The 22,486-nt window shown below is 50.1% G+C and overlaps 1 protein-coding gene across 1 annotated transcript in view; it reads right to left on the bottom strand.

Moving 5' to 3' along the window:
• IPO9 (importin 9) overlaps positions 1–22,486 on the bottom strand; it is a 37,047-nt gene that overhangs the window by 3,122 nt on the left and 11,439 nt on the right. The window contains exons 5-19 of the mRNA XM_043485232.1: positions 20,743–20,831; positions 20,029–20,115; positions 19,445–19,564; positions 19,234–19,334; positions 18,989–19,047; positions 18,255–18,406; positions 17,508–17,606; positions 16,347–16,453; positions 15,860–15,999; positions 13,439–13,598; positions 3,195–3,421; positions 1,732–1,880; positions 1,339–1,467; positions 654–929; positions 417–583 (exon numbers count right to left, since the gene is read on the bottom strand). Of these exons, the coding sequence (XP_043341167.1) occupies positions 417–583; positions 654–929; positions 1,339–1,467; positions 1,732–1,880; positions 3,195–3,421; positions 13,439–13,598; positions 15,860–15,999; positions 16,347–16,453; positions 17,508–17,606; positions 18,255–18,406; positions 18,989–19,047; positions 19,234–19,334; positions 19,445–19,564; positions 20,029–20,115; positions 20,743–20,831 (2,062 nt within the window). The remainder of the gene's footprint in view (positions 1–416; positions 584–653; positions 930–1,338; positions 1,468–1,731; positions 1,881–3,194; positions 3,422–13,438; positions 13,599–15,859; positions 16,000–16,346; positions 16,454–17,507; positions 17,607–18,254; positions 18,407–18,988; positions 19,048–19,233; positions 19,335–19,444; positions 19,565–20,028; positions 20,116–20,742; positions 20,832–22,486) is intronic.

The raw sequence follows: 22,486 nt of genomic DNA, 5'->3' as shown, positions 1-22,486 counted from the left end.
GTCGGCCTCCCCCAGGGGCCGCGCCTGACCGTGACTGAGAGGGAACGAGCCTCCAGGCTGGCTGGGGGACACCAGAGTCGAACTGAGAGGGGCTCCTGGTCCTAAGGACAGGCGGTGAGAACGGCTCTTGAGCAAAGCCAGAGTGGGCAAGCAGCATGTGGACGTCTGCCACGGAAGGTGTGCGGGGTGGTGAGAACAGGGGGTGAAGTCCAGCCTAAGTGGTTAGAAAGCTGGCTTTAAAAACAGAGGAAGCAAAAAAAAAAAAAAAAAACAGGAAGCCAGCAGCAGCATTCAGCCGGGGCCGGGGAGGGGCTCTTGCCAGCAGAGATCCCGTTTTCTGGGAATTTACAGATGGCAGCTACTCACAGCCACAGTTCAGCAAGAAGGAAGCGGGGCCAGGGGAGCGCGGGGCCCACCTGACTTTGCCTTCGTACTGCCCGTAGAACAGGTGCTGCCGGCTGGTCCACTCGGCCATCACGAACTCCAGGGCGGGCTTGCCGGTGGGCCCAGGCAGGCTGCACAGGAACTCCAGCAGCGGCTCCAGCTGCGTGTGCACCAGGTGCGCGAACACCATGATGAGGGACTAGGGGACAGGGGACAGCGGCTCAGGGACCCGCACACAGGCCCAGGCCCCCCCGCGGGCGCCCCCGCACCTGCATGACGCTGAGCGTCTCCGCCTGCTGCATCTTGCTGAGGACGGCGCGCAGGATCTGGTCCAGGCTCTCGCCCAGCTCCCGGCCCGCCCGGGCGATGAGCGTGGACACCAGGCGGCCCACGAAGGCGGCGGTGAACTCAGAGGTGCGGGGGTCCAGCAGCTGGCTCACCACCCGCATGACGTACCACAGCCCGCTGTGGCCCTGCTCATCGCGCCACTGCGCCACCTGCTCCAGCGCCACCGACACGTAGGCCCGCAGGCACTCGCCTCCGTTCTGCGGACACGGGCAGCCGGTCAGCGCGGGCTCCAGACCCAGACGTGTACAGCCGCCTCCCAGCTCTCTCCTCAGAGCAGGAGCTTCAGCTGCCAGCCTCCACCTCTGGTACCGGGGAACGCGGCTGAGCCGCAGCGGAGAGGGCCCAGGTCTGGGGACAGAGCAGACCGCTGCCTTGAGCCTCCCCAGATCGCCCCCTGCCGACTCTACTGACGGAAGAGGGCTTCTCGGGGCCCGAGCCTCCACGGCTGGGATCTCTTCTGCCACGTGGACCCCACTCCTTTGAGCAGTCGGAACCCTCCCCGGTCCTCTGGACAAGTACAGGTGGGAGGGCTTTCTACCGCTAAGGCAGGAAACGCCTCAGCCTGCCGCTCAGACGCACCAGGGCTCGGACCCCGCGCGGAGGTACCTGCATGGTGGCATTGTCATCCGTATGCAGGGTGCACTGGGCCACGGCGGGGAAGGCCTGGCAGACGAGCAGCTGCGAGAGTGGGGGCTTCGTGTTCCGCACCACCGTGGTCAGGATGTCGATGGCTGTCTGCAGGGGAGGAATCAGGCTGCCTCAGGGGCGGGAAGGGAGGGCCTAGGCGAGCTCCCAACCCTCAGGCGGCGGCCTGCTGGTAGGGGAGATGGAAGGGCAGTGGACTGCCCAGCCAGGGTGGTGTCACAGCAGCCCTGCCCCGTCACTGGGGGTGCCTTGGGAATGAGAGGCCCCACCGTCCCGCGCCCAGGGCCACCCCTGCCCTGGGAACACATCACGGCTGGTCAGGGGTGGCGCGGGCCTATAAGGACGAGGACGCACCGCACACAGCCCCGCGGGGATCTTGTCTGCAGGCGCCTGCATGATGCTGACCAGGGTGGGGATCAGCCGCGTCTGCATGGGGCCCTGGCAGGCCTCGATCTGGGACAGCTCCTTGAAGACGTCCTGAGACAGCGAGGCCACCACAGGGTCTGAGGAGAGAGGACGTGAGTGCTCCGGCCATGCCGCCTGCTGCTGGCCCGCACCCAAGCTGCCAGCTTCTGCCCGACCTCTCACCCGGACCCGGGGTCCAGGGCAGCTGCCGGGGCCCGGGAGGCAGTGCATGTGACCTGACGGAGTCGGGGGCAAGTCAGCAACAGCTACTCCGAAAACAAAACCTGCCTCTTTCCCTGGGACAAATCCCTAATGCCTGTATACTTATGAAACGTGGATTCATTAATGAGCCCAAATGCTGAGAAAAGAAGCCCCCGCTGACAGCCTGTTAAGAAGATACCACCGTCTCAGAACTGCCTCAACACTGACTTTTCCAGGTCCCACATGTTGAGGAGGACTCCATGCCATCTCCTGGGGGCGCTCCCAAAGCCACTTGAGGGCAAAAGAGAAAACCTTCAAACAGCAGAGCCTTGTGAAGAAACAGAACTTTATCTAAATGTGCTTCACCTACGTAAGAAAAACAGAAACACTCCCCCTCTATGGAGCGTTCAATGTGCAGGGCACCAAGACACACAGTTGCACAAGACGAGCACTGGAAACCACTCAGAGGCTCATGACCACAGCAGTAAGCAGGCAGTAACACAGCCACTCGGGGGAGTGTTACGTGACGGGTAGAGAGAATGCAGTCTGTACGCATGCAGGGTAGAATCCTCCTTAGGGCACGTTTTAAGTGCTAAAACCAACCAAGTAAAATGTCTAGCATGCGCTTAGCCCCGTAAGTCGTGTCTGACTCTCTGTAACCCCATGGACCACGGCCTAAAATGTCTAGTACGACCTCACATTAGTACCAACCCCCTTCCAAGCTTCAATATGCATTCTTCAGATATAAACGTCCTCAATGTTTTTTTCTGATTAATAAAACCAAAATTTGGGATTTTGTTCTATGAGTTTTGGAAAACAATCTATTTACTTACTACAAGGTGAGCACCTCCCCATGGCTTTAATTATTTCTTTGGATTATTAATGGCTGCACAGCATTCCATTTTATGGATGTAATTACTATTTCCAAAGACTTGCTACTACAGAAAACACGCGATGAACACCTTATCATAGACCTCTGCCTGTCTCTTCTTCGGCTCCCCTCTAATCCTAGTTCTAGGCCTTTTCTTTCAGGAAGCTTTTGACTTAGTGGCTCAATCTCCCACTTCACTGCTGGTTCTCTAGTCCAGCTCCTAAAAAGAGCGAGTCACAGGCACAGGCTCTCTGCTGTCTGGATCTACACACGACCAGACTCGCGCTAACTCACGGTCCGCCTCTGCACTAACGCACATGCGCGGCCCCGCCCCGCGTACCGTTGCTGTACTTCAGGAAGATGGCGATGGTGAAGGGGCAGATCTTGCTCTCCATGCTCGCTGTGAACTCGGGGTCCACCGTGCAGACGATGCACAGCGTCTCCATCACCAGGTTGAGGACCTCGGAGCTGAACTGGGCCGCGAGGTGGATCAGGCCGTCCAGGACGCTGGGCAGGAAGGGCCGCAGCACGGCTGTGCTCTCCGAGACTTTGAGCTGGTCGCAGTAGCTGGGGAGCGAGACAAGCGCGGCGGCTCAGCAGCAGGCCCGCTCCGGCCATCCCGGCGGCGTGCCCCGCGGCAGGCTTCACGAAGCTACTCCTAGAGCTCGCCAGACTTTGACATCTTTCTGTAGCTTTTATTTTTTAGAATTTTCAGCACCACCATTTCTATGTTTTCTAATGTATTTCTGCTTTGGTCTTCACGATTTCCTTTAACATTTCTTTCATCCCCCTATTCTGTTATGAAATCCCAGTCACAGCTATATACAAATCATTAAGATATTAAGTCAAATGCATTACGCTTCCTCGGACTATTGTTTTAGGCACATTCCTCAGATAGATAGATATAAAGATATATATATATATATGTATTTTTTTGTTATTTTCCAGTTAAGTGTTTTTAAATCTCTTCCAATACAACAGTTATTCATCGATAATAGGAGACTACTTTTTACTTCCATGTTACAAAAATTTTGTACTTTTTGCATCCTAAAATTAGATCAATTTATAGAAACATTTTACTCATATTTACAAACTTGGTGTACTATTTGTGGGGTTTAGATGTTTGTTTTAAAACAGAAAGAGACTCACAGATTAGAAAATGAACCTGCGGTTACAGGGGGAGAAGGGTGGAGGGGAGGGACAGTGGGAGTTTGGGATGGACATGCACACAGGGCTGTACTGAAGACAGGTAACCAACAAGGCCCCGCCAGGCAGCACAGGGAGCCCGGCTCAGTGCTCTGTACTCAGTACTGTGTGACCATCCAAACGGTGAAAGAGTTTAAGAGCAGACACGTGCATGACTGAATCTTCGTCTTGACCCCTGACACTAACAGCACTGTTAGTCAACTAGACTCCAACATAAAGTTTTAAAAAAATTTACCTCAATAAAACATTTGTTACACATACTTCTACCTTGTTAACCTCTTAATCAATAAACATTTACTAGATGCTGCTTACCATGTCCAATGGGGTACATTATTAAAAATACATCATCCATGTCTTTATTTTTCTTATCTACAGGATGGTAACAAGTCAATAAAAACACTGTTTTTGTACGTTAAAAGAACCTAGTGTGGAGACAAGGCCCTCCCCAGGTTCTCAATGAATGGTTTCTCTTAGTGTAAGTTTTAGGTGTCTTATAACATCTGTGTGTCAGCGGCTGGGTTCACAGGTCACGGTGACAGCACACCTGTGGGCTTGGACCTCAGGTCTGACCACTCCTTGCTTCTGGGTCACAGCGCCTTGATGTTCAAGGCCACCATGCCCTGCACCACCCCTCCTGAAGAGTGGGCTGGGCAGACACTTGCACTGGGACTGGCTGGGCCCACTCCAAGTGTCCACAGAGCCTGGAAGGTCACAGAGGCCGCCCTGTGCGCTCAGACCACACGGGACCTTCTATGCCACACTGAAGAGGTTAAACCTTACTCTGGAAGTCAGTGTGTCTAAGTTTTTTTTCCTTCACAAACCACTTCTGACATCTAGTTTCTTCATTCCCCTACAGTCTTTAGGGAAACCGACACCCCAGGAAAATGCTGTGTGTCCAGGGGCCTCATGGACTGCTCGGCATGCTCTGCCTTTCTCCTGGGTACCTGCATCCCAGAGCTTCGAGACGATAACCAGGGCCACGAGAGTTTCTGTTGTAGCAGCAAAAATACAAGTATTCGATTCCAGAAAGACCAGTTTGAGCTGAGATAATAAAGATGGCAGCAGGCAGAGGCTGCAGGCAGCAAAATCCTTCGAGGGGCCCTGCAGGAACTCAGGCAGGAGAAGCTCTGAGCACACATGGGGGCAGCTGAAGTGGGAGGAGAGAGAACCAAGCTCCAGAGGCAGGGGCTGGTGTCTCTGGGAGGACAGAGCTCTGCTTTAGGTGCAGGATCCACAGGTGTGGGGTCTGCACCTTTAGGGCAACAGGGGCAGCAGGCAGGGGAGGCCTACAGGTGGTCGAGAGGAAGCTCAGTATGGACACCGTCAGTCTTCAGGTACTCAGGCCTGTCCTGGTACAGACAGGAGCACACACGTGAACCTGGAGCTGAGGAGAAAGGTCGGCATACATGTGGCAGAGAAGCGCGGCCCACGTGAAGGATCTGTCACCAGCACCCCGTCCAGGAGCGCTCTGAGGCAGCGTGCAGTGGCACACACACCGTGACCTGAACGGACGCTAGAGCTGGGTAAGGAGAGAGGACAGCTGGGCGGTACGATGGCCGGGGGGCACTGGTGACCCGAGACGGGCAGGCTCAGCGACGCGCTGAAGACAAGCCGGGCTGAGCCTGGCTGCAGAACTGAAGAGGGCAAGGCCACACGCGAGCCCTGGCTGAGGACAGGCACAGCGAGACCCTTCCCTCACGGGCCCTCACCCCCGGGTCAGCGCTTCCACACACGACACACAGCTCTGAAAACGTGGCCAGGCCACTTCTCTGCTCTGCATGGTCACGGCTTCCACTACTTCTCCAGGGACAGCAGCTACACCTTTCAAGAAAGCCCTGCCCGTGGAATCAGAGAACTGAAAGTTATTTTTAAAAAGTTCTCGTCACACATTCTTTCTAACTATAATATATAGTAGTATAAAATGTAAATTTTTCTCAGCTTTACTGCAGATTACTTCATCTATGAAATGGTCAGCATGAGCGCTGCGGTGCCTGGATGCGCGTCCACACTGTACAGGTTTTCCCTCATCCACTTTATCACCACGTCCGTCCCCTCAGGTCCCCCTTCTTCTAGGGGAACGTGTGGTCTCCACTCTCCGTTACACACAGTGTGGCCGCCGACAGGCACGCTCCATGCTGGAGCCTCAGGCCTGACTCATCCTGGGATGACAGTGAGCTCCCTTCCACCTCTCCCTCCCCTCACCCCCACCCCCGGCCTTCTGCTCTCCTTCACAGCAAGCCTGGCCTTTCCAGAAGCCTCCACAGGGAAGTGTGCGGCTCATCTCACTCAGCACAGTGCCCTCAAGGTCCGTCTGGCTGCTGCAGACAGCAGGCTTCCCTGGCACAGCTGAGTTCCGTCCACGGGACACACATCACCTTCACCCACTCCTCGGCTGATGCCCTCAAGCAGCTTCTACAGCCCGGCTGCGTGAACAGCACAGCAGGGAGTGCAGGAGTGCAGGCATCGCTTCAAGATCGTGTTTTCATTTCCTCTGGATGGATCAAATAGTAGCTTTATTTCTTAATTTTTTTAAGACACCCCCCCCCCCAAACTCTTCTCCACAGTGGCTGCACCAATTTACACTCCCACCAACAGTACAAAAGTGTTCCTTTCTCTCCACACCCTCATTAATCTTGTTATCTTTAAAAAAATAAATAAATAACTAGCTTGTTTTTTTTGGCTGTGCTGGGCCGTCACTGCAGTGCGTGGGCTCAGCAGTTCTGGCACACGAGCTGAGTTGTCCCGCAGCATGCGGAATCTTCCAGGACCAGGAATCAAACCCGTGTGCCTGTGCTGGCAAGTGGATTCTTATCCACTGAACCACCACGGAAGTCCTCTTCTTGTCTTTTTGATACTAGCCATGCTGAGAAGTCTGACGTGAGAGCTCACTGTGGTTTTGACTTGCATTTTACGGGTAACTAGAGGTGCTGAGCACCCTTTCATGTACCTGTCGGCCACCTGTACATCTTCTCTAGGAAAAAATGTCTTTCCCAATCCTCTGCCATTTATTTATTTATTTATTTATTTTTTTATGCTCCCCCGTCCCTGGGATTCTCCAGGCAAGAATACTGGAGTAGGTTGCCATTTCCTTCTCCAATGCATGAAAGTGAAAAATGAAAGTGAAGTCGCTCAGTCGTGTCCGACTCTTAGCGACCCCATGGACTGCAGCCTATTGGGCTCCTCTGTTCTTGGGATTTTCCAGGCAAGAGTACTGGAGTGGGGTTGCCATTTATTTTTTACGAACTGTTTATTTGCTGTTGCGCTGTATGAGTCTGTGATGTATTTTGCGTTTTAACCCCTTACCAGGTAAATGGTTTGCAAATATTGTCCTTCCTTCAGTAGGCTGCTTCTTCCTTTGGCTCATGGCTTCCTCTGCTGTGCCTTTTTAGCCTGATGTAGTCCCACTCATTTATTTTTGCTTTTGTTGCCTCTGCTCTTGGTGTCAAATATAAGAAGTCATTGTCAAGACCAGTGTCAGAGAGTTTAATTTTTATGGTTTTTCTAAGAGTCTCATGATTTTAGGTCTTAGGTTCAAGTCTTTATTTTGAGCTGACTTCAGTATATGGTGTAACACTGTTGTTGTTCAGTCATTAAGTCGTGTCCAACTCTTTGTGACCCCATGGACTGCAGCACGCCAGGCTTCCCTGTCCTTCACTATCCCCTGGAGTTGGTTCAAACTCATGCCCATTGAGTCAGTGATGCCATCCAACTATCTCATCCTCTCTTGCTCCCTTCTCCTCCTGCCCTCAGTCTTCCCCAGCATCAGGGTCTTTCCCACTGAGCTCTTCTTCAGCTCTACCCATCAGGTGGCCAAAATATTAGAGCTTTAGCTTCAGCATCAGTCCTTCCAATGAATATTGGAATATTCAGGACTGATTTCCTTTAAGATTGACTGATTGGATCTCCTTGCAGTCCAAGGGACTCTCAAGAGTCTTCTCCAACACCACAGTTCAAATGCATCAATTCTTTGGCGCTCAGCCTTCTTTATGGTCCAACTCTCACATCCATACATGACCACTGGAAGTAGCTTTGGCTAGATGGACCTTTGTTGGCAAAGTGATGTCTCTGCTTTTGAATATGCTAAGTTTGTCATAGCTTCTCTTTCAAGGAGCAAGCATCTTTTAATTTTATGGCTGCAGTCACCATCCACAGTGTTTCTGAAGCCCAAGAAAATCACTGTTTCCATTTTTCCCCCATCTACTTGCCATGAAGTAGTGGGACTGGATGCCATGACTTTAAGTAAGCTTTTTGAATGCTGAGTTTTAAGCCAGCTTTTTCACTCTCCTCTTTCACCTTCATCAAGAGGCTCTTTAGTTCCTCTTCACTTTCTGCCATTACGGTGGTATCATCTGCATATCTGAGGTTACTGATATTTCTCTCAGCAGTCTTGATTCCAGTTTGTGATTCATCCAGCCCGGCATTTCACATGATGTACTCTGCATATAAGTTAAATAAGCAGGGTGTAAGATAAGGGTCCAGTTTTTCGAATACCATTTACTGAAGAGACTGTCCTCCCCCCGTGTGTTCTCAGCTCCTCTGTCATAAAGTAACTGACCACAGAAGTGCAGGTTTGCAGCTGGGCTCTCTATTCTGCTCCATGGATCTTTGTGTCTGTTTTTAATGCCAATACCATCCTATTTCGATTACTATCACTTTGTAATATAGTTTAAAATCAAGAACTGTGATACCATACAAATTCTGGAATTGTCTGTTCTATTTATGTAAAAAATGCCATTGGAATTTTGAGCGGGACTACACTGAATCTGTAGATTGCTTTTGGTAGTTTGGACATTTAATTAGTGTTCATTATTTCAATCTATGAACATGAAATATGTATTAGTTTGTGTCTTCAATTTCTTTCCTCGATATCTTATAGCTTTCTGTGTATAGCTCTTTCATCTTGGTGACTTATGTTTATTCTTAGATATTTTATTGTTTTTGATGCAACTATTTTTTTAATTTCTCTTTCTCATAGCTCATTATTATTTTCTTTTCTAACTGCTCTGCTCAGGAGCTCCAGTACTATGTTGAGAAGGAGCGGTGAGAGTGGGTACCCTTACCTTGTTCTTGATCTCCAAGAGGAAAAGCTTTCAGCCGTTCATTGCTGAATGTATTAGCTGGGGTGGGTGTCATATATGGCCTTTATTGTGTTGAGATATGTTCCTTCTACGCTCTTTGTTGAAAGCTTTTGTCATGAAAGGGTACTGAATTTTGTCAAACGCTTTTTCTGCATCTATTGAGATATTCATGTTTTTATTTTTCATTCTATTAATTGATATTACATTTATTAATTAGTTTATGTATGTTGAGCCCTTTGTATCCCAGGAATAAGTCCCACTTGATCATGGAGTGTGACCCTTTTATTGTGCTGTTGAATTGAGTTTGCTAGCAGTGTGTTGAGAATTTGCATCGATACTTAGGGGCATACTGGCCTGTTGCTTTTCCTGTAGTGTCCTTGTTATCAGGGTAACACTGGCCTAGAAAAATGAGTTTGGAAATGTTCCGTCCTCTTCAGTATTTGGAAGGAGCTTGGGAAGGGCTGGTATTTACTTTTCTTTGAACGTCTGGTAGAACTTGCCAGTGGAACCATCTGGTCCTGGGCTTTTCTCGTGGCAGGCTTCTCGTTACTGACTCACTCTCCTCATTAGCTACTGGTCTGTTCAGATTTTCAAATTCTTCACGGTTCAGTCTTGCTAGGCTGTATGTTTCTAAGAATTTATGCATTTCTTCTAGGTTACCCAATTTGTTGGCATATACTTGTTCACAGTGGTCTCTTATGAACCTCTGTCTTTCTGTGGCATCAGTTGTAAAGTCTCCTATTTCATTTCTGATTTGTCTGAGTGTTCTCTCTCTCCTTTTTAGTCCAGCTATAACTTTATCTTTTAAAAACACCAGACTCTTCCTCTGTCTCTCTGGCTTCTCATCTTCCTCCTGCTGCCTCGGGGCTTAGTTTGTTTTCTTTCGAGCTCCTGAGGAAGAAAGTGAGGTTGTTTGAGATTGTTTTTTCTTTTTCTGCTTTAATGTTAAGTGTTTTCATTTATAAACTTCCTTTGTTAGAACTTCTTTTTCTGTATCCTCTAAGTTTTGGTATGTTGTATTTCCATTTTCATGTGTTTCAAGACACGTTTAGATTCCTCTTTTAATTTTTCCTTTGACCCACGGGTTGTTCAGAAAAGTAGTATTTGATTTCCATGTATCTGTGATTTTCCTAGTTCTCCTGCTGTAACTAACTTCACTCCGTGATTTCCACCTTAGATTGACCAACGCGGGCGTCATGGCCTGTCCTGAAGCACACCCCCGCACGCCAGGGAAGGGGGCGCCTCAGCTGCTGCTGCATCAGCTGCTCAGGAGGTCTGCTGGGTCCATCTGGCTGAAAGCGTAGTTTAGGTCCAATGTTCCATTACTGATTTTCTGTTTGGACAAACACCCACTGTAAAGGGGAGGGGGTATAAATCTGCTGTTATTGTACTGCTGTCTGTCTCTCCTCTCAGATATTAATATCTGCTGGGTATACTTAGGTGCTCTGATGGCAGATGCACATATATTTGTGACTGTTCTATCTTCCTGATGAATTAACCCCCTTATTGTATAATGGGCAGTCTCATGTAACAGCTTCTGAATTAAAGTCTACTTGCTGATATAAGTACAGATATTCTCACTCTCTTCTGGTTTCTACTTAACACAGAGTACCTTTTTTCCATTCCTTTACTCTGAGCCTGTGTGTCTTAAGACCTGTAGTCTCAACTGGTTCTTTCTTCCAATCCATTCAGCTAATTTGACCTTTAATTAGAGAATTTAGTCCATTTATATTAAGATAACTTCTGATAAGTAAAGCCAGTTTACTAACTGCCATTTTATTAACTTTTTGCTGGCTCTCCTGTGGCCCCCTGTTCCCCACTGCCCCTCTGGCTGTATTCCTCTGTGAATGGTGATCTTCCACAGAGAAATGCTTTCCTTCTTCTCTCTTTATTGTTTGTGCGTCTATCACAGACTTTTGCTTTGTGGTCACCATAAAGCATCGTACAGATATAAAGAATCTCTACCCCTTTACTCCCATCCATTAATGTCTCTGATGTCATGATTTAACCTCTCTTATACTGTGTATTGGTTATAATGAGGACTTCCCTGGTGGTGCAGACAGTAAAGCGTCTGCCTACAATGCAGGAGACCTGGGTTCATTAAGCTGGTTATTTGTAGTACTTTCATCTTTTACCCTTTATACTAGAGTCAGGTGGTTAACACCATAATATCACAGTATTAGAGTATTCTGAATCAATAATATACTTACCTGTAGCAATATATTGTATATTTTTACATTAGTAATATGCATCTTTTCATTTCAGCTTGAAGAATTTCCAGTGTTTCTTGGAAGGCAGGTCTAGCGGTGAAGTCCTTCAGCTTTGTCTGTCTTGGAAAGTCTTCATCTAGCCCTTCACTTACGAAGGATAGCTTTGCTAGGTAAAGTATTCTTGGTTGGCAGTTTTTTCTTTCAGCACCTAGAATGTATTGCTCCACTGTCTCTTGGCCTGCAAAGTTTCTGCTGAGAAATCTGTTGTTGGCCTTACAGGAGCTTCCTTGTATGAAAAAAGGTTTTTGCCTCTTGATGCTTTGAAAATTCTGTCTTTTAGATAGTTTTATTACACTGTGTCTTGAAGAATATCACCTCGGGCTGAAATTCTGGGGTGAAGTGTATTAGCTTTAAAACTAGGAGGTGCAAATCCCCCCTCAGATTTGGGAAGTTCTCATGCATTATTTCTTTAAAAAGGTTTCTTCCCTTTCTTCTGGGACTCCCAATTATGTATCTACTATTTCTCGTAAAGGTACCACTGGGTTCACATTTCTTCTTTGTTTTCATTCTTTATTCTCTGTCATCCTCTGACTGGATAATTTCAAAGGCCCCATCTTCTATTTCACAGTCTTCTTCTACCTGATCCATTCTGCTACTGATGTTCTCTATGGCATTTTTCATGTCATTTTCTATATTTTTCAGCTCCAGAACTCATCTGTTATTTTTTTATGATCTCTCTCTCTTGGTTGAATTTCTCATTTTGTCTGTGAGTTGTTTTTCTGATTTCAAGAACTTGAGTTTTTATGCTTTCCTGTAGTTAACTGAACTCCCTAAAATGACTATTTTGAATTCTTTATCAGATAAATCACAGATCTCCATGTCTTTGGGGTTGGTTATTGAAAAACTACTGTGTTCTTTTCTGATGTCATGTTTTCTTGGTTCTTCAGGTTCCTTTACATCTTGCATTGCTGTCTTCACATCAGAAGTAGCAGTCAGCTCCTTCAGGCTTTAGTGACCAGCCTCTTCCAAGTGTTCAGTCTTGAATTTTTCGCCCCAGTGCCATGCTGGAGAGTCTCCACTGGACTGTGGACTTCAACAAAGGCTCCCTCATCTGTGGGTAACTGTCTCAGTCAATGTTCTCCAAGCATTCCTGGACCACTCCTCGATCCAGAGCTGGGACAGTCTGTGCTCCTTACACAGGTGGGTAAGATTCCCCCTGGCTCCTTGGTGTATGGTGATGATGACAGAATCAAGCCAAATGGCACCAGAGCCAGGACTGTGGCTGGCAAGTCAGTGGCCAGGATGTGAGCCTGTCTTCTCACAACAGCGCTCCTTGTCCTCAGGCGGCTCCGCACTTGGACAGATGCCAAACTGTGGGCGCAGGAGGGTAAGAGCAAGGGCACCTTGCTCAGACTCCCCTGACAGCCCGCACCCTAGTGCTCTCCACAGACACACAGCAGTGCCCAGCGTCTCAATCTGCTTCAGAAGGTCAGGCGGCAGTGCAGGCGGGCGGAAGGTGAACTCTGGGTTTTCAGGGTTTCAAGCAATTCTTAGGACTCAACTGAGGCTCTTAGGTTTGAACTTGAAAACACCCCTGCAAAACACCAATGCCTCTCTGGTCTGGGGAGGAGCACAAATAAAGGACTACCTGAGCCACGGGCTGTGAGAAAGGTGCAAAATTGGGGAAAACACACACAGTTTGCAGGCCATATTATCCCAAATTTGGTTTCTAGCACAGATGCCATCAGTCAAGCAGGCAGGCTGGGCTCTCAGCCCGCTTCTGTGCTCTGCCCCACCACTGTGCAGCCCCCGGCAAGTCAGGCCTCTCTCAGAGCCCAGGCCTGGCCCCTCTGTGGGGTAGGGAGCTGTCCAGATGGTCCCAGAACTGGACTGAATTGAAAAGGAAAGGAGGATAAACAGGACACAGCTGGGACTCACAGAAGCCCTGTCCTGCCAACATTTATCTTGCAGGAGATCTTCGTCAGAAATTTCCGAGCAACACAGTGACCTGAGCAACTGCTGTTTGGGACTTCTACCCTGAGCAGCTTTCTCTTAAGACAGGTCTGCTTGCTCCAAGATGGTGTACTCACCCCCAGATGGCTCTCACTGCGGAGATTCGAACTGACGGGGGTTGTGTCTCATGAAGACCACTAACTGTTGCCTGAAGAAACTGCTGGATCAATTCAGGGGACATAGCAACAGTGAAACGACTGGCAGCCCAGAGGGCCCGGCCCAGGAGGAAAGGCGACACTGGGAAGGAGAGACAGCAGTCAGGGGCAGGACACGACACGCTCCAGCTACTCGCCCCTCCTCCCCAGCCCCGCCCCTCGGCGTGCTGCAGGAACTGGGCAGTACCTCACACACACAGCCAATGAACAGGAAAAGCAAGGCCGTGAAAGACAGAAGCAAACGTGTGACCTGCGGCACAGAGCCTAAAGCGGCCTCGCAGATTCCCAAGGTGCATTCTGAACATTCCTAGACTGAAGAGACACCCAGCCCTGACCCCACCCCAGCTCTGGCCAGTCCTCAGGCACTGCTAACCAGCTCTCTGGAAGCTTCTGCACGCCAGCTTTTCCCTACCCTTAGACCACTCCTGGAATATTACAAATTACATCTCTGTCATTCTCTTATTTAAAATGCCAATAAATTCCACAGCTTACCAAATAAAGCCCCTTGGATCGGTGCCTCTGGCATCACCTCCAATTCCCCTCTGTGCCTCCAAACTCAGGCACGCAGCCCACCCTAGGAGGCTGTCATATTATCTTGCCATTTCTGTGCTTGGTTTTTAAGCCAACACACTCACCTCTCCTTGCATTATCTAACCGATCTCTTGGGCTGAAGGAATCCTAACTGTCTCTGTGCCACTTTAATCCCACGTCATCAGCTTTCTAACATGAACTATATATATATATATATGTATATGTATTTAAATATATATATAGATAGATAGATATTCCAGCCACTGGGATAAGGGTTACTGTGCCCTGCCTATTATTAAGATGCTTGAGGATAGAGACTATACTTATTCAGCTGTTACAGGGCTTAACTTTGTTACCTGTACAATAAACGTTAGTTGATGGGACCTATTCAACAGAACCTAGCAAACCGTGCCAGATAATTACATAAGAAATCACATAATGCAGAGTAACAGTTCTCAAAATACAGTCCAAGAAGTCCTGGAAGTTACAAAAGTAAAACCATTTTCTTTTTCAAACCATTTCATTTTCAAAACTAAGATGATGTTGTCTGTTTCGGTCTCACTCCCTGTCGAGTACACAGTGGTTTCCCAAAGGTTACATGACGTGTCACCATGGCTCTGACAGCTAGTGGGACGTATGCTTGCAATTCTTATGTTCTGAAAGCTTCTTAATTTCTAGTATGTTAAATACTGTTACATGTGACAAAAAAAATCTCCTTGGGGTCACTGATAATTTTTAAAGGTGTAAACGGGTCCCGAGACCAAAAAGTTTGAGAATGGCTTGTACAGAAAAGCTTTGCTGGGGCAAATTCTGGAAAGAATATGCTGGTGGGTGTTAGAAATTCCAGCACTGTCATCAGCATATAATCACACTGCGTGCATCAGGGGCCAGGCGCTGTGGGATGGAAGGGTGTGTGAGACGGGGCTTCCACTTGCACATGTTGTACAGTCCAGCAGAAAAGAGAAAAACATTCACTAAAAACAACACATTGCACATGTGGTAACTGCAGAACAAAAAGGAGTATCCTCAGTGGGTCTGAGATCACTGATGCTCAACTGCTTAGTTCTGTGACCTGTGACTCAGAATGAGAGATGACCTAATGACCTCATTAGAGACAAAGAAGAAGATTCTCCAATGGCCTAAGCTACCCAAAGGGCTAACTTAGGAAAAGGACACAAGACGGTGGACTGGCATGGCAGGAACAATGCAAGGGTCCCGCGACTTAAGGCTCAGAGAGGAAGCAGAGACAGAGCTGGGGTCTGGCTCTCAGGATGAGAACAAGGCACTGCCGGCGTCACACAGATGCCGCTGTCCCGAAGCCACAGCCCTGTGCCGTGAGGAATGGGCTCCATGCAGTTGAGGCGATTATTTTTAAGGCTAGTAGTGAACACAGACGTAAGAACAGAACACTTCAATTATCTAGTTAGAACAGTCTGAGAAAGGATAGGTAGTTTGAGAAAACTGACGGGAGGCAAGCAGAGAGGATGAGCCTGACACACGCGGCCCGAGGGCACAGGGGCTCTGCATTTACAACCTGCAGAGCAGCCTCCCTCGAGTCCTCTTCAGACACCAGACACCACCCCGGGCAGTGGGCGTGAGCCCGGGGGCAGATGCGGGAGAACGGCAAGGCAAGGAAGAACGAGCCATGAGGCTGCCCCAGACTCAGAGCTGCTGACACCTGAGTCAAGGTCCCTGGGCAGTGCAGAGTCAAAGGAGCCCCAGCTCCAGGCTGCAAGAAGAATCCCACCCCAAGGTTCACATAAGTGAACAACAGAGCTGAGACCCCCAGAATCCTGCTGTGCTGAGACACACCTGAGAGGTTGAGGTCTGCAAGGACGACACCGGTCAGGAAGCCGTGCATGTCGAAGGGGATCCTGCCACTCTTCACGCTGTCGGTGATGATGGACTTCACCGAGCCGAGCGCCAGCATGCAGGCCTCATGGACCTTCCACCTGCCAAAGGGACCCCCACGGCCGAGTCACACAAACCCACCGCCGAAGACACAAACCCTTGAGGCAAAGGCACTTCAGCAAGCCTGACCCTGAAGGGCATTGAGCTGCTCTTCCAATCTAAGCCTGTATCTAAAGACAGTATGATTTAACAGTAACAGGTTTTTCTAACTAAAAACAAAGCAAAAGTCCTTCCTTTCCAGGCTTTTTAAAAAGGGATAAAATAAAAGCATTGAACCAACTATTTTAAGGAAATACTGCTTTAGAACAGGTGATTCAAAGCAAGGACGCCTGCCCTCACCCGATGCCCAGAGGGTGCCCCCACGAGGGCGCCCGCTGCCCCCGCTCACCAGTGCTCGGCACCGCTGCTCTTGGTCTGCTCAGCCTCCTGTAAGTGCCGGGCGGCCGCGGCGGCCAGGGCGGCTGCGCTCTCATTCTGGAAATCAGAGGCCACAGCCTAGGGCGAAAGGAGAGGTGCCAACAAATTTCTGTGCAAACTAAAGCCATAAACTGCACTGCCGTGCACGCGGCTAATGTGATCAGATACATTCATAATGCAATCCTGAGCTGTACGAAGTTCTCTAAGTTAAAGCAGCACCCGTCTCTCTGCAGAGACTGAGCTCTCTAAAGCTTACAGAATGAATGGCTTCCCACGGCTACATTCTGCAGAGCATCAGGGGTCAATGAGAGACCCAGCTGTGGACGGCGATGGACCAGGTATTTGTCCTCTGGGAGGTCAACTTGGAAAAGCAAGGCTAATCCACTAAGCGACATGGCATGGCCTTCCTGAGGTGCCTTAGAAACACCAAAGGACGAGAACTGCCCACCAACAGTGAAATGGGAGTAAGTGTCGCACCAGACAGGCAGCAGCTTTCCCACAGACCTCAGGCTAGAGACAGCTGTGTGCTCCGGTCAGAGTCAGAGGAAATGGGCAGCCACCTGGACGTTCACCTCACAGCAATCGAAGCTTTTCAAATCTGCCCGTCTCTAGTCTGTGCTACACACAGACTCCTGCTGAAGACTGAACTAAACTGAAGAGTTTCTGATTCAAACACCCTGGGAGAGGTCCCATTACAATAACATGCCCTGCATAATTCTTACATCAATATTGGCATGTAAATCAGAACCAGACCAAGGACTTTGGAATTCCTCAGTCTCAGACTTCACTTGAGATGCTGTGTGTTAGTCGCTCAGTCATCTCCCAGTCGTCGTGACCCCATGGACTGTGGCCCACCAGGCTCCTCTGTCCATCGAATTCTCCAGGCAAGAAGACTGGAGTGGTTGCCATTCCCTTCTCAGGGGATTTTCCTGACCAAGGGATTGAACCCAGGCCTCCTGCAGGGTTGCAGGCAGATTCTTTACCATCTAAGCTACTCTGTTACCTGCCCCAGTCTAAGGTAAAGCTGCCCAAGACCAGTACTGAGCTAAGGCTCGAGGGAGGTCTAGAACGAAGAGGAGAAGTTGATGCCGCCAGCACCCCGGTGAGCGGGGCGGCGAGGCAGCCCTCTCACCAGCAGCAGGTCCTGGGCTGCGATCCTGACGGTGTAGGAGAAGGTATCGTCATCCTCATCTTCCACAAACTGCTGGGGGTTGGCGGTCCACACTTTGATCTGAAAGGACGATGCAGTCAGCTCTCTGTGAGGTCCCTCTTCCGGTCCACACACGAGGGAAGATTCCAGCCTTCTGTCTTTATCTTGAACAGAATGCTACGCTTTCTGATGCAGAGAAGCAAACCCTTTATCAAGCCACGCAGCTAAGGCTGCTGCAGAAGGGGGCTGACTGCTGGCCCCTCCTACTGTCAGTCGGCTGTGACCCCAACAGGTCAATTTGCTGAGTCTAGTAGGTCCGATGGGAATCTAATGTGAAAATCACGTCAGTTCCTGGGACACAGTACAGGCATTAACGTATTTTTAATGCTGTCTTCTGGTCTGATGACTCTGACCAGGCTAATGAACTGAACGCTGTGTCTCACTATAGAGAAAGGCCAGGCTCTTCTTGCTATCACTCCCTTGGTTGGGGGTCCTACAGGTATCAAAGTGGGAGTATTCTACAAGTCCAACTACCTACCACAGAAGCTGATAAACCCCAGCACCCGGGGACTTGGTAAAATGATGTGAATGAAATCACAGCTTTCCTAGAACTTCCGGTCACGTTGCTCTTCAGGTGTCAGCTTTTAGAAATAAACAGATCACCTGACCTAGACCCCACACTCAAGCTGCACTTGCTCATGCACGCTGCTGACTCCCACACACAGTTACCTGCTCCTCAGTGATCTGCATGTAGAGGATGATGTAGTAAATCAACTCAGGCAAGGCCTTCTTGACGGTGCTTTTGAATTTGCTGTTTTCCAGGAGAGCGTGGACAAACTCAAAAATGCTAAACACGAGGTTTTCAAAGCCCAGGACTTCACCTACAGGAAGTATGTGAGAGACACTCTTAGTGACAAGAAGGCAGAAGGAAGCACAGATACTGGGGAGGAGATACATCACCTCTGCGAGTCAGGGGCCAGTCAGTTAAAGCACTCGCTAATTATGATTCTCCAGGGAATGGAACAGGGCCCAAGGAGTCAAAGAAGGGAACTTGAGGATATTAAACACTCTTTGGTTTTTCCAGTAGAAGAACCAGGGAATTCCCTGGTGGTCCAGTGGTTAGGACTTGGGGCTCTCACTGATGAGGGCCTGGGTTCAACTCCTGGTTGGGGAATTAAGATCCTGAAAGTCACTCAGTGCAGCCAAAAGAAAGAAAAAAGAATGTGAAACACTGAATATATTTTCCACTGAGAAATTCCATGATTTCATGAGACTTATGCAAATGCTGATGAGGAACAGACTACAGATTTTCAATTTTCGTTTCCCCACATCTAATCCACTGACAGGAAACTCAATGAGAACATTCTCGAGAGAGCAAAGCCTCTAATTTCCTGCCTTTGTCCTGGCTCTTCCTGGCTCCCTTCTCCACGAGGTATACCATTAAGACCAAACATGCTACATACCATCGGAATCCACAGGGTCCTCTACTTCCTCTGTGTAATTGACTTCTGTCCTCACATAAGTATGATGAAGAGTAAAGAAATAGAATTTGCAGTCTGCTTTACACACATTCTACAAGGGAACATGACATACTCCAACACTAAGAGTAGATACTTTAAAATAGCGGAACCACGTGAATGTTAGACCCAAGGCTCTAGATTCCCAACTACGGGGGTGGCAGGTCCCTCCCCTCTCCCAGAAAGGATATAAAGCTGCACTTTCAGTGAGGGTGTTCCACACAATGGGCAGAATTTGCTGCATGGAGGACACCATGTGCTTTGGGAAGTTTTTCACCAGGGCTGTCACTGCCTGAGAAGTTATAGGAAAAAACCCGACAGTTACAAGTGATATGGGAGAAAGATTACTGATGTCAGACCACCCTGCAGGCTCCCAGCACCTCCCCAACAGAAAGCGCGTACCTTCAGGACCTCCATCTTGAGCCCACTGTCGGATGTGGGGCCCTCTGGGACCTGCAGGGCCTGGACAAAGGCCTCTGTGAACCGCTGCACCACGGGCAAGATCAGGACTCTGGCTGCGCCCTGAAGGCAGAAACTAGGATCAGTCCTGGACTCAGCCCGAATCCATGGTGTCCAGGCACGTGGCACCTCCAGACCCTCCAGGCTCAGGCCCTGGTCAGAAGGCTGTGGCCACAAGGTCACTGGGGGTGTCCCCGGGGTCTGCCGTGTCCTGATCCAACACTGGCGGCTGCTCACCAGAAGCTTCTTCAAACCACTCCTGATCCCAGGGATCAGTATTTCTTAGCTAGGCTGGTCCCACACAGGAGGCAATGAAAGAGCAATAAAGCCCTGGGTACCAGCCAGTGTGAAATGGATGCAGGACAAGGTGCTAGGAAAAGTAAGACTCAAAGGAAAGGAAACCAAGCTACACATGGATGAGGAATCCAGCCAGGATGCTCACTGCATCAAAAGCACGGCTGGTGTGTGCCCAACACATCCCACAAGACATCAGGGCAGACCAGCTGCCCCGACAGAGGTGCGCTCACCTTCTCCAGCTCCTCCATGTTGCAGATCATGTGGGCGCAGGTGGTGAAGATCTCCACGGCTCGGGAGCGGGTTCGGATCCCATACACCTGGGGGCGAGGTGCAGCGAGCACGTGTGTGTGACCCACCTGTGACCACTCAGCCTTGACACAGGACTGGATCCCCGAGACAGGAGATGTCTACCACTCCTGTCCAGGGGACAGATTTATTTAATCCACAGAATAAAAGGCACCACAATGTGAGAACTTACTAGAATCAGCCTTGTATAAAGGCCTCTGTGGGCTAATCTGACTGAAAACGTGAAGCTGGGTGCACCTCGCAATCCCGACACAGTCAGTGTAGTGCTTTCCAAACACAGCCCCTGGCTAGGGAAGGGGAGGAGCAGCAAGGCTGAAACATCCTCCAGCGGGCAGTCATCAACCCAGCACACACAGCAACGCCCGCAGGGTGCAGTGCGGGAGACTGCCCAACATGCGGCTGAGGAGGCAGGCGAGTGGGCGGCCCCACAGGGGCCTGGGCAGCCCCGTGGCAGCAGCTTGGAGCTCCAGCAGCCCCTCCACTCTCCCCCAAGAGGCCTGGCCTCCCAGTCGCAAGGGAAGGGGCCAAGGCTCACTCAACGCAGCCCTCGGTCAGCTCCTGCCTTCAGGTCTGGGATCAGCAGCAGACACAACAGGCTGCTGAGAGCCCAGGTCGCTCTCGGCAATGCGAGACCCTACCTCGGCCATGGTGAAGATCTTGTACATCTCTGGGAGGATGACAGGCGCAACCAGCGGCATCTGTGTGTCAGTGACTTCTCGAGTGAATTCTACAGAAAAGAAAGCAAGCAGTAAAAATAACACTCCTTCATAAAGACATTCATGTGACAACTGCTGGACTGCTTTAGGGAGCACGCAGGGAAAGACACTGGCCAGGAGCCCTACCCTGGGGTAGGGAAGTGGTGTGAATTACTTGCTAGAAGGGAAAGAGAACACTGCAGCGGTAGAGGAGCACACACGAGACTGTGGAGAACCCTGCGGTCACCGGGGAGAACCTGGAATCAATCCAGGGTGTGCCCCGTGAGGTGCTGTGCCTCGGTTCCGCCTTCAGTGCCGGCCCCCCTGAAGCCACCGTGACGCAAGTGGCTTCCGCTCCAGCCTGCACATGGGGACGGTGTCGACTGACCAAGGTCAGGCTGCTGCTCAGAGGAAGAGCAAGGGGTCGCTACCCCGTCAGTCTGGCCGTGGAATGAGACTTTCCCTTCACATCCAAAACCTCACGAGGCACCGAGACAGCAAGCTGAGCTCAGAAATGCGTCAACAAACACGGACCACAGGCCCCAAGCCCGCGTTCGCTCACTTGTCTGCTGCTTAACCAACTGCATTTTGTACTCTGATGCTCATTCTTCAGTTTACCACCCTTCACATAGTTAAGTCCAAAATAAGTTTAAGTCACTCATCAAGTCAGACAAAGTGCAGGACGCCAGCAGCTGCGTCTCCAAAGAGCTTTGAGATGGAAGAGGGCGCCGAGGCCTGTGTGTCAGCGGCCTCAGCGTGACAGCTGGGTTTGCGCTGCCTCCCACCATCAGCCTTGGTTCTCGCGGATGAATGGTGAGTTTAACGGGAAGCCTTGCTAAACCAGGCAGACAGAACAGGGCCTTAAACAGCCCCAACGAGCCCCTTCTCCTCCTTGTCTCCTGCCCACACACGGCACCTTGTGCCCTGCGTGCACGCCTGAGCGGCCCCCGGAGCGTGATCCAGCCTCATGGAGCAGCTCCCTGGTGTGAGGTGGCCACTCTCCACCCACGTCCGCCGCCTCCAGTACAGAAGCACGCCCTGCCAGCTCCTTCCCTGCAGCCGAGTGCAAAGTCATCTCCCCTAGTCACACACAAACTCCCCTAGTCACACACAGCGAGGGCTCTGCAGCAAGACAACTCTGGGGACATGGACAACTACCTTTTCCTCCAGGTTTTACAAGAAGAAGCTGAACTTTGTATTGGCAGACAGGGAAGGAATAGGCTTCCTTTCCTTAGCAGAAAATAGATCTGTTAGTTGATATTTTGGCATCATGAGGTTGTGAGTGAAGAATCCTAGAAATCTCACTCCACAGAAGGGTATGAGAGGTCACCTGAGAAGCAGAGCCACGAGCAGGGACGCGCGAGTCTGGGCAGAGAGCGTGTGATTTTCTCAGCAGGGGGGCTGCACGTGCCACGAGCACATATCACAGGTGATCAATACAAGTACATCCAGCTGGGTGGGCGACAAGGCGGGGGGCATGGGAGGAGGGGGTGTGAGACCAAACGAGAGGAGGGACTGCTTTTGGACGCAGAACTGGTATAACCATCAATATTAGACCGCTGCTGTTGTTCAGTCGCTCATTCGTGTCCGACTCTGCAACCCCATGGCCTGTACCATTCCAGGCTTCCCTGTCCTTCACCGTCTCCCAGAGCGTGCTCAAACTCAGTACTAGATGGACTCGTAAAAT

This window comes from Cervus canadensis, chromosome 13 (assembly GCF_019320065.1).
Source record: "Cervus canadensis isolate Bull #8, Minnesota chromosome 13, ASM1932006v1, whole genome shotgun sequence".
NCBI classification, from domain to species: domain Eukaryota; kingdom Metazoa; phylum Chordata; class Mammalia; order Artiodactyla; family Cervidae; genus Cervus; species Cervus canadensis.
The sequence above is the reverse complement of the archived record's forward strand: the minus strand, read 5'-3'. Positions and strand labels throughout refer to the sequence as shown.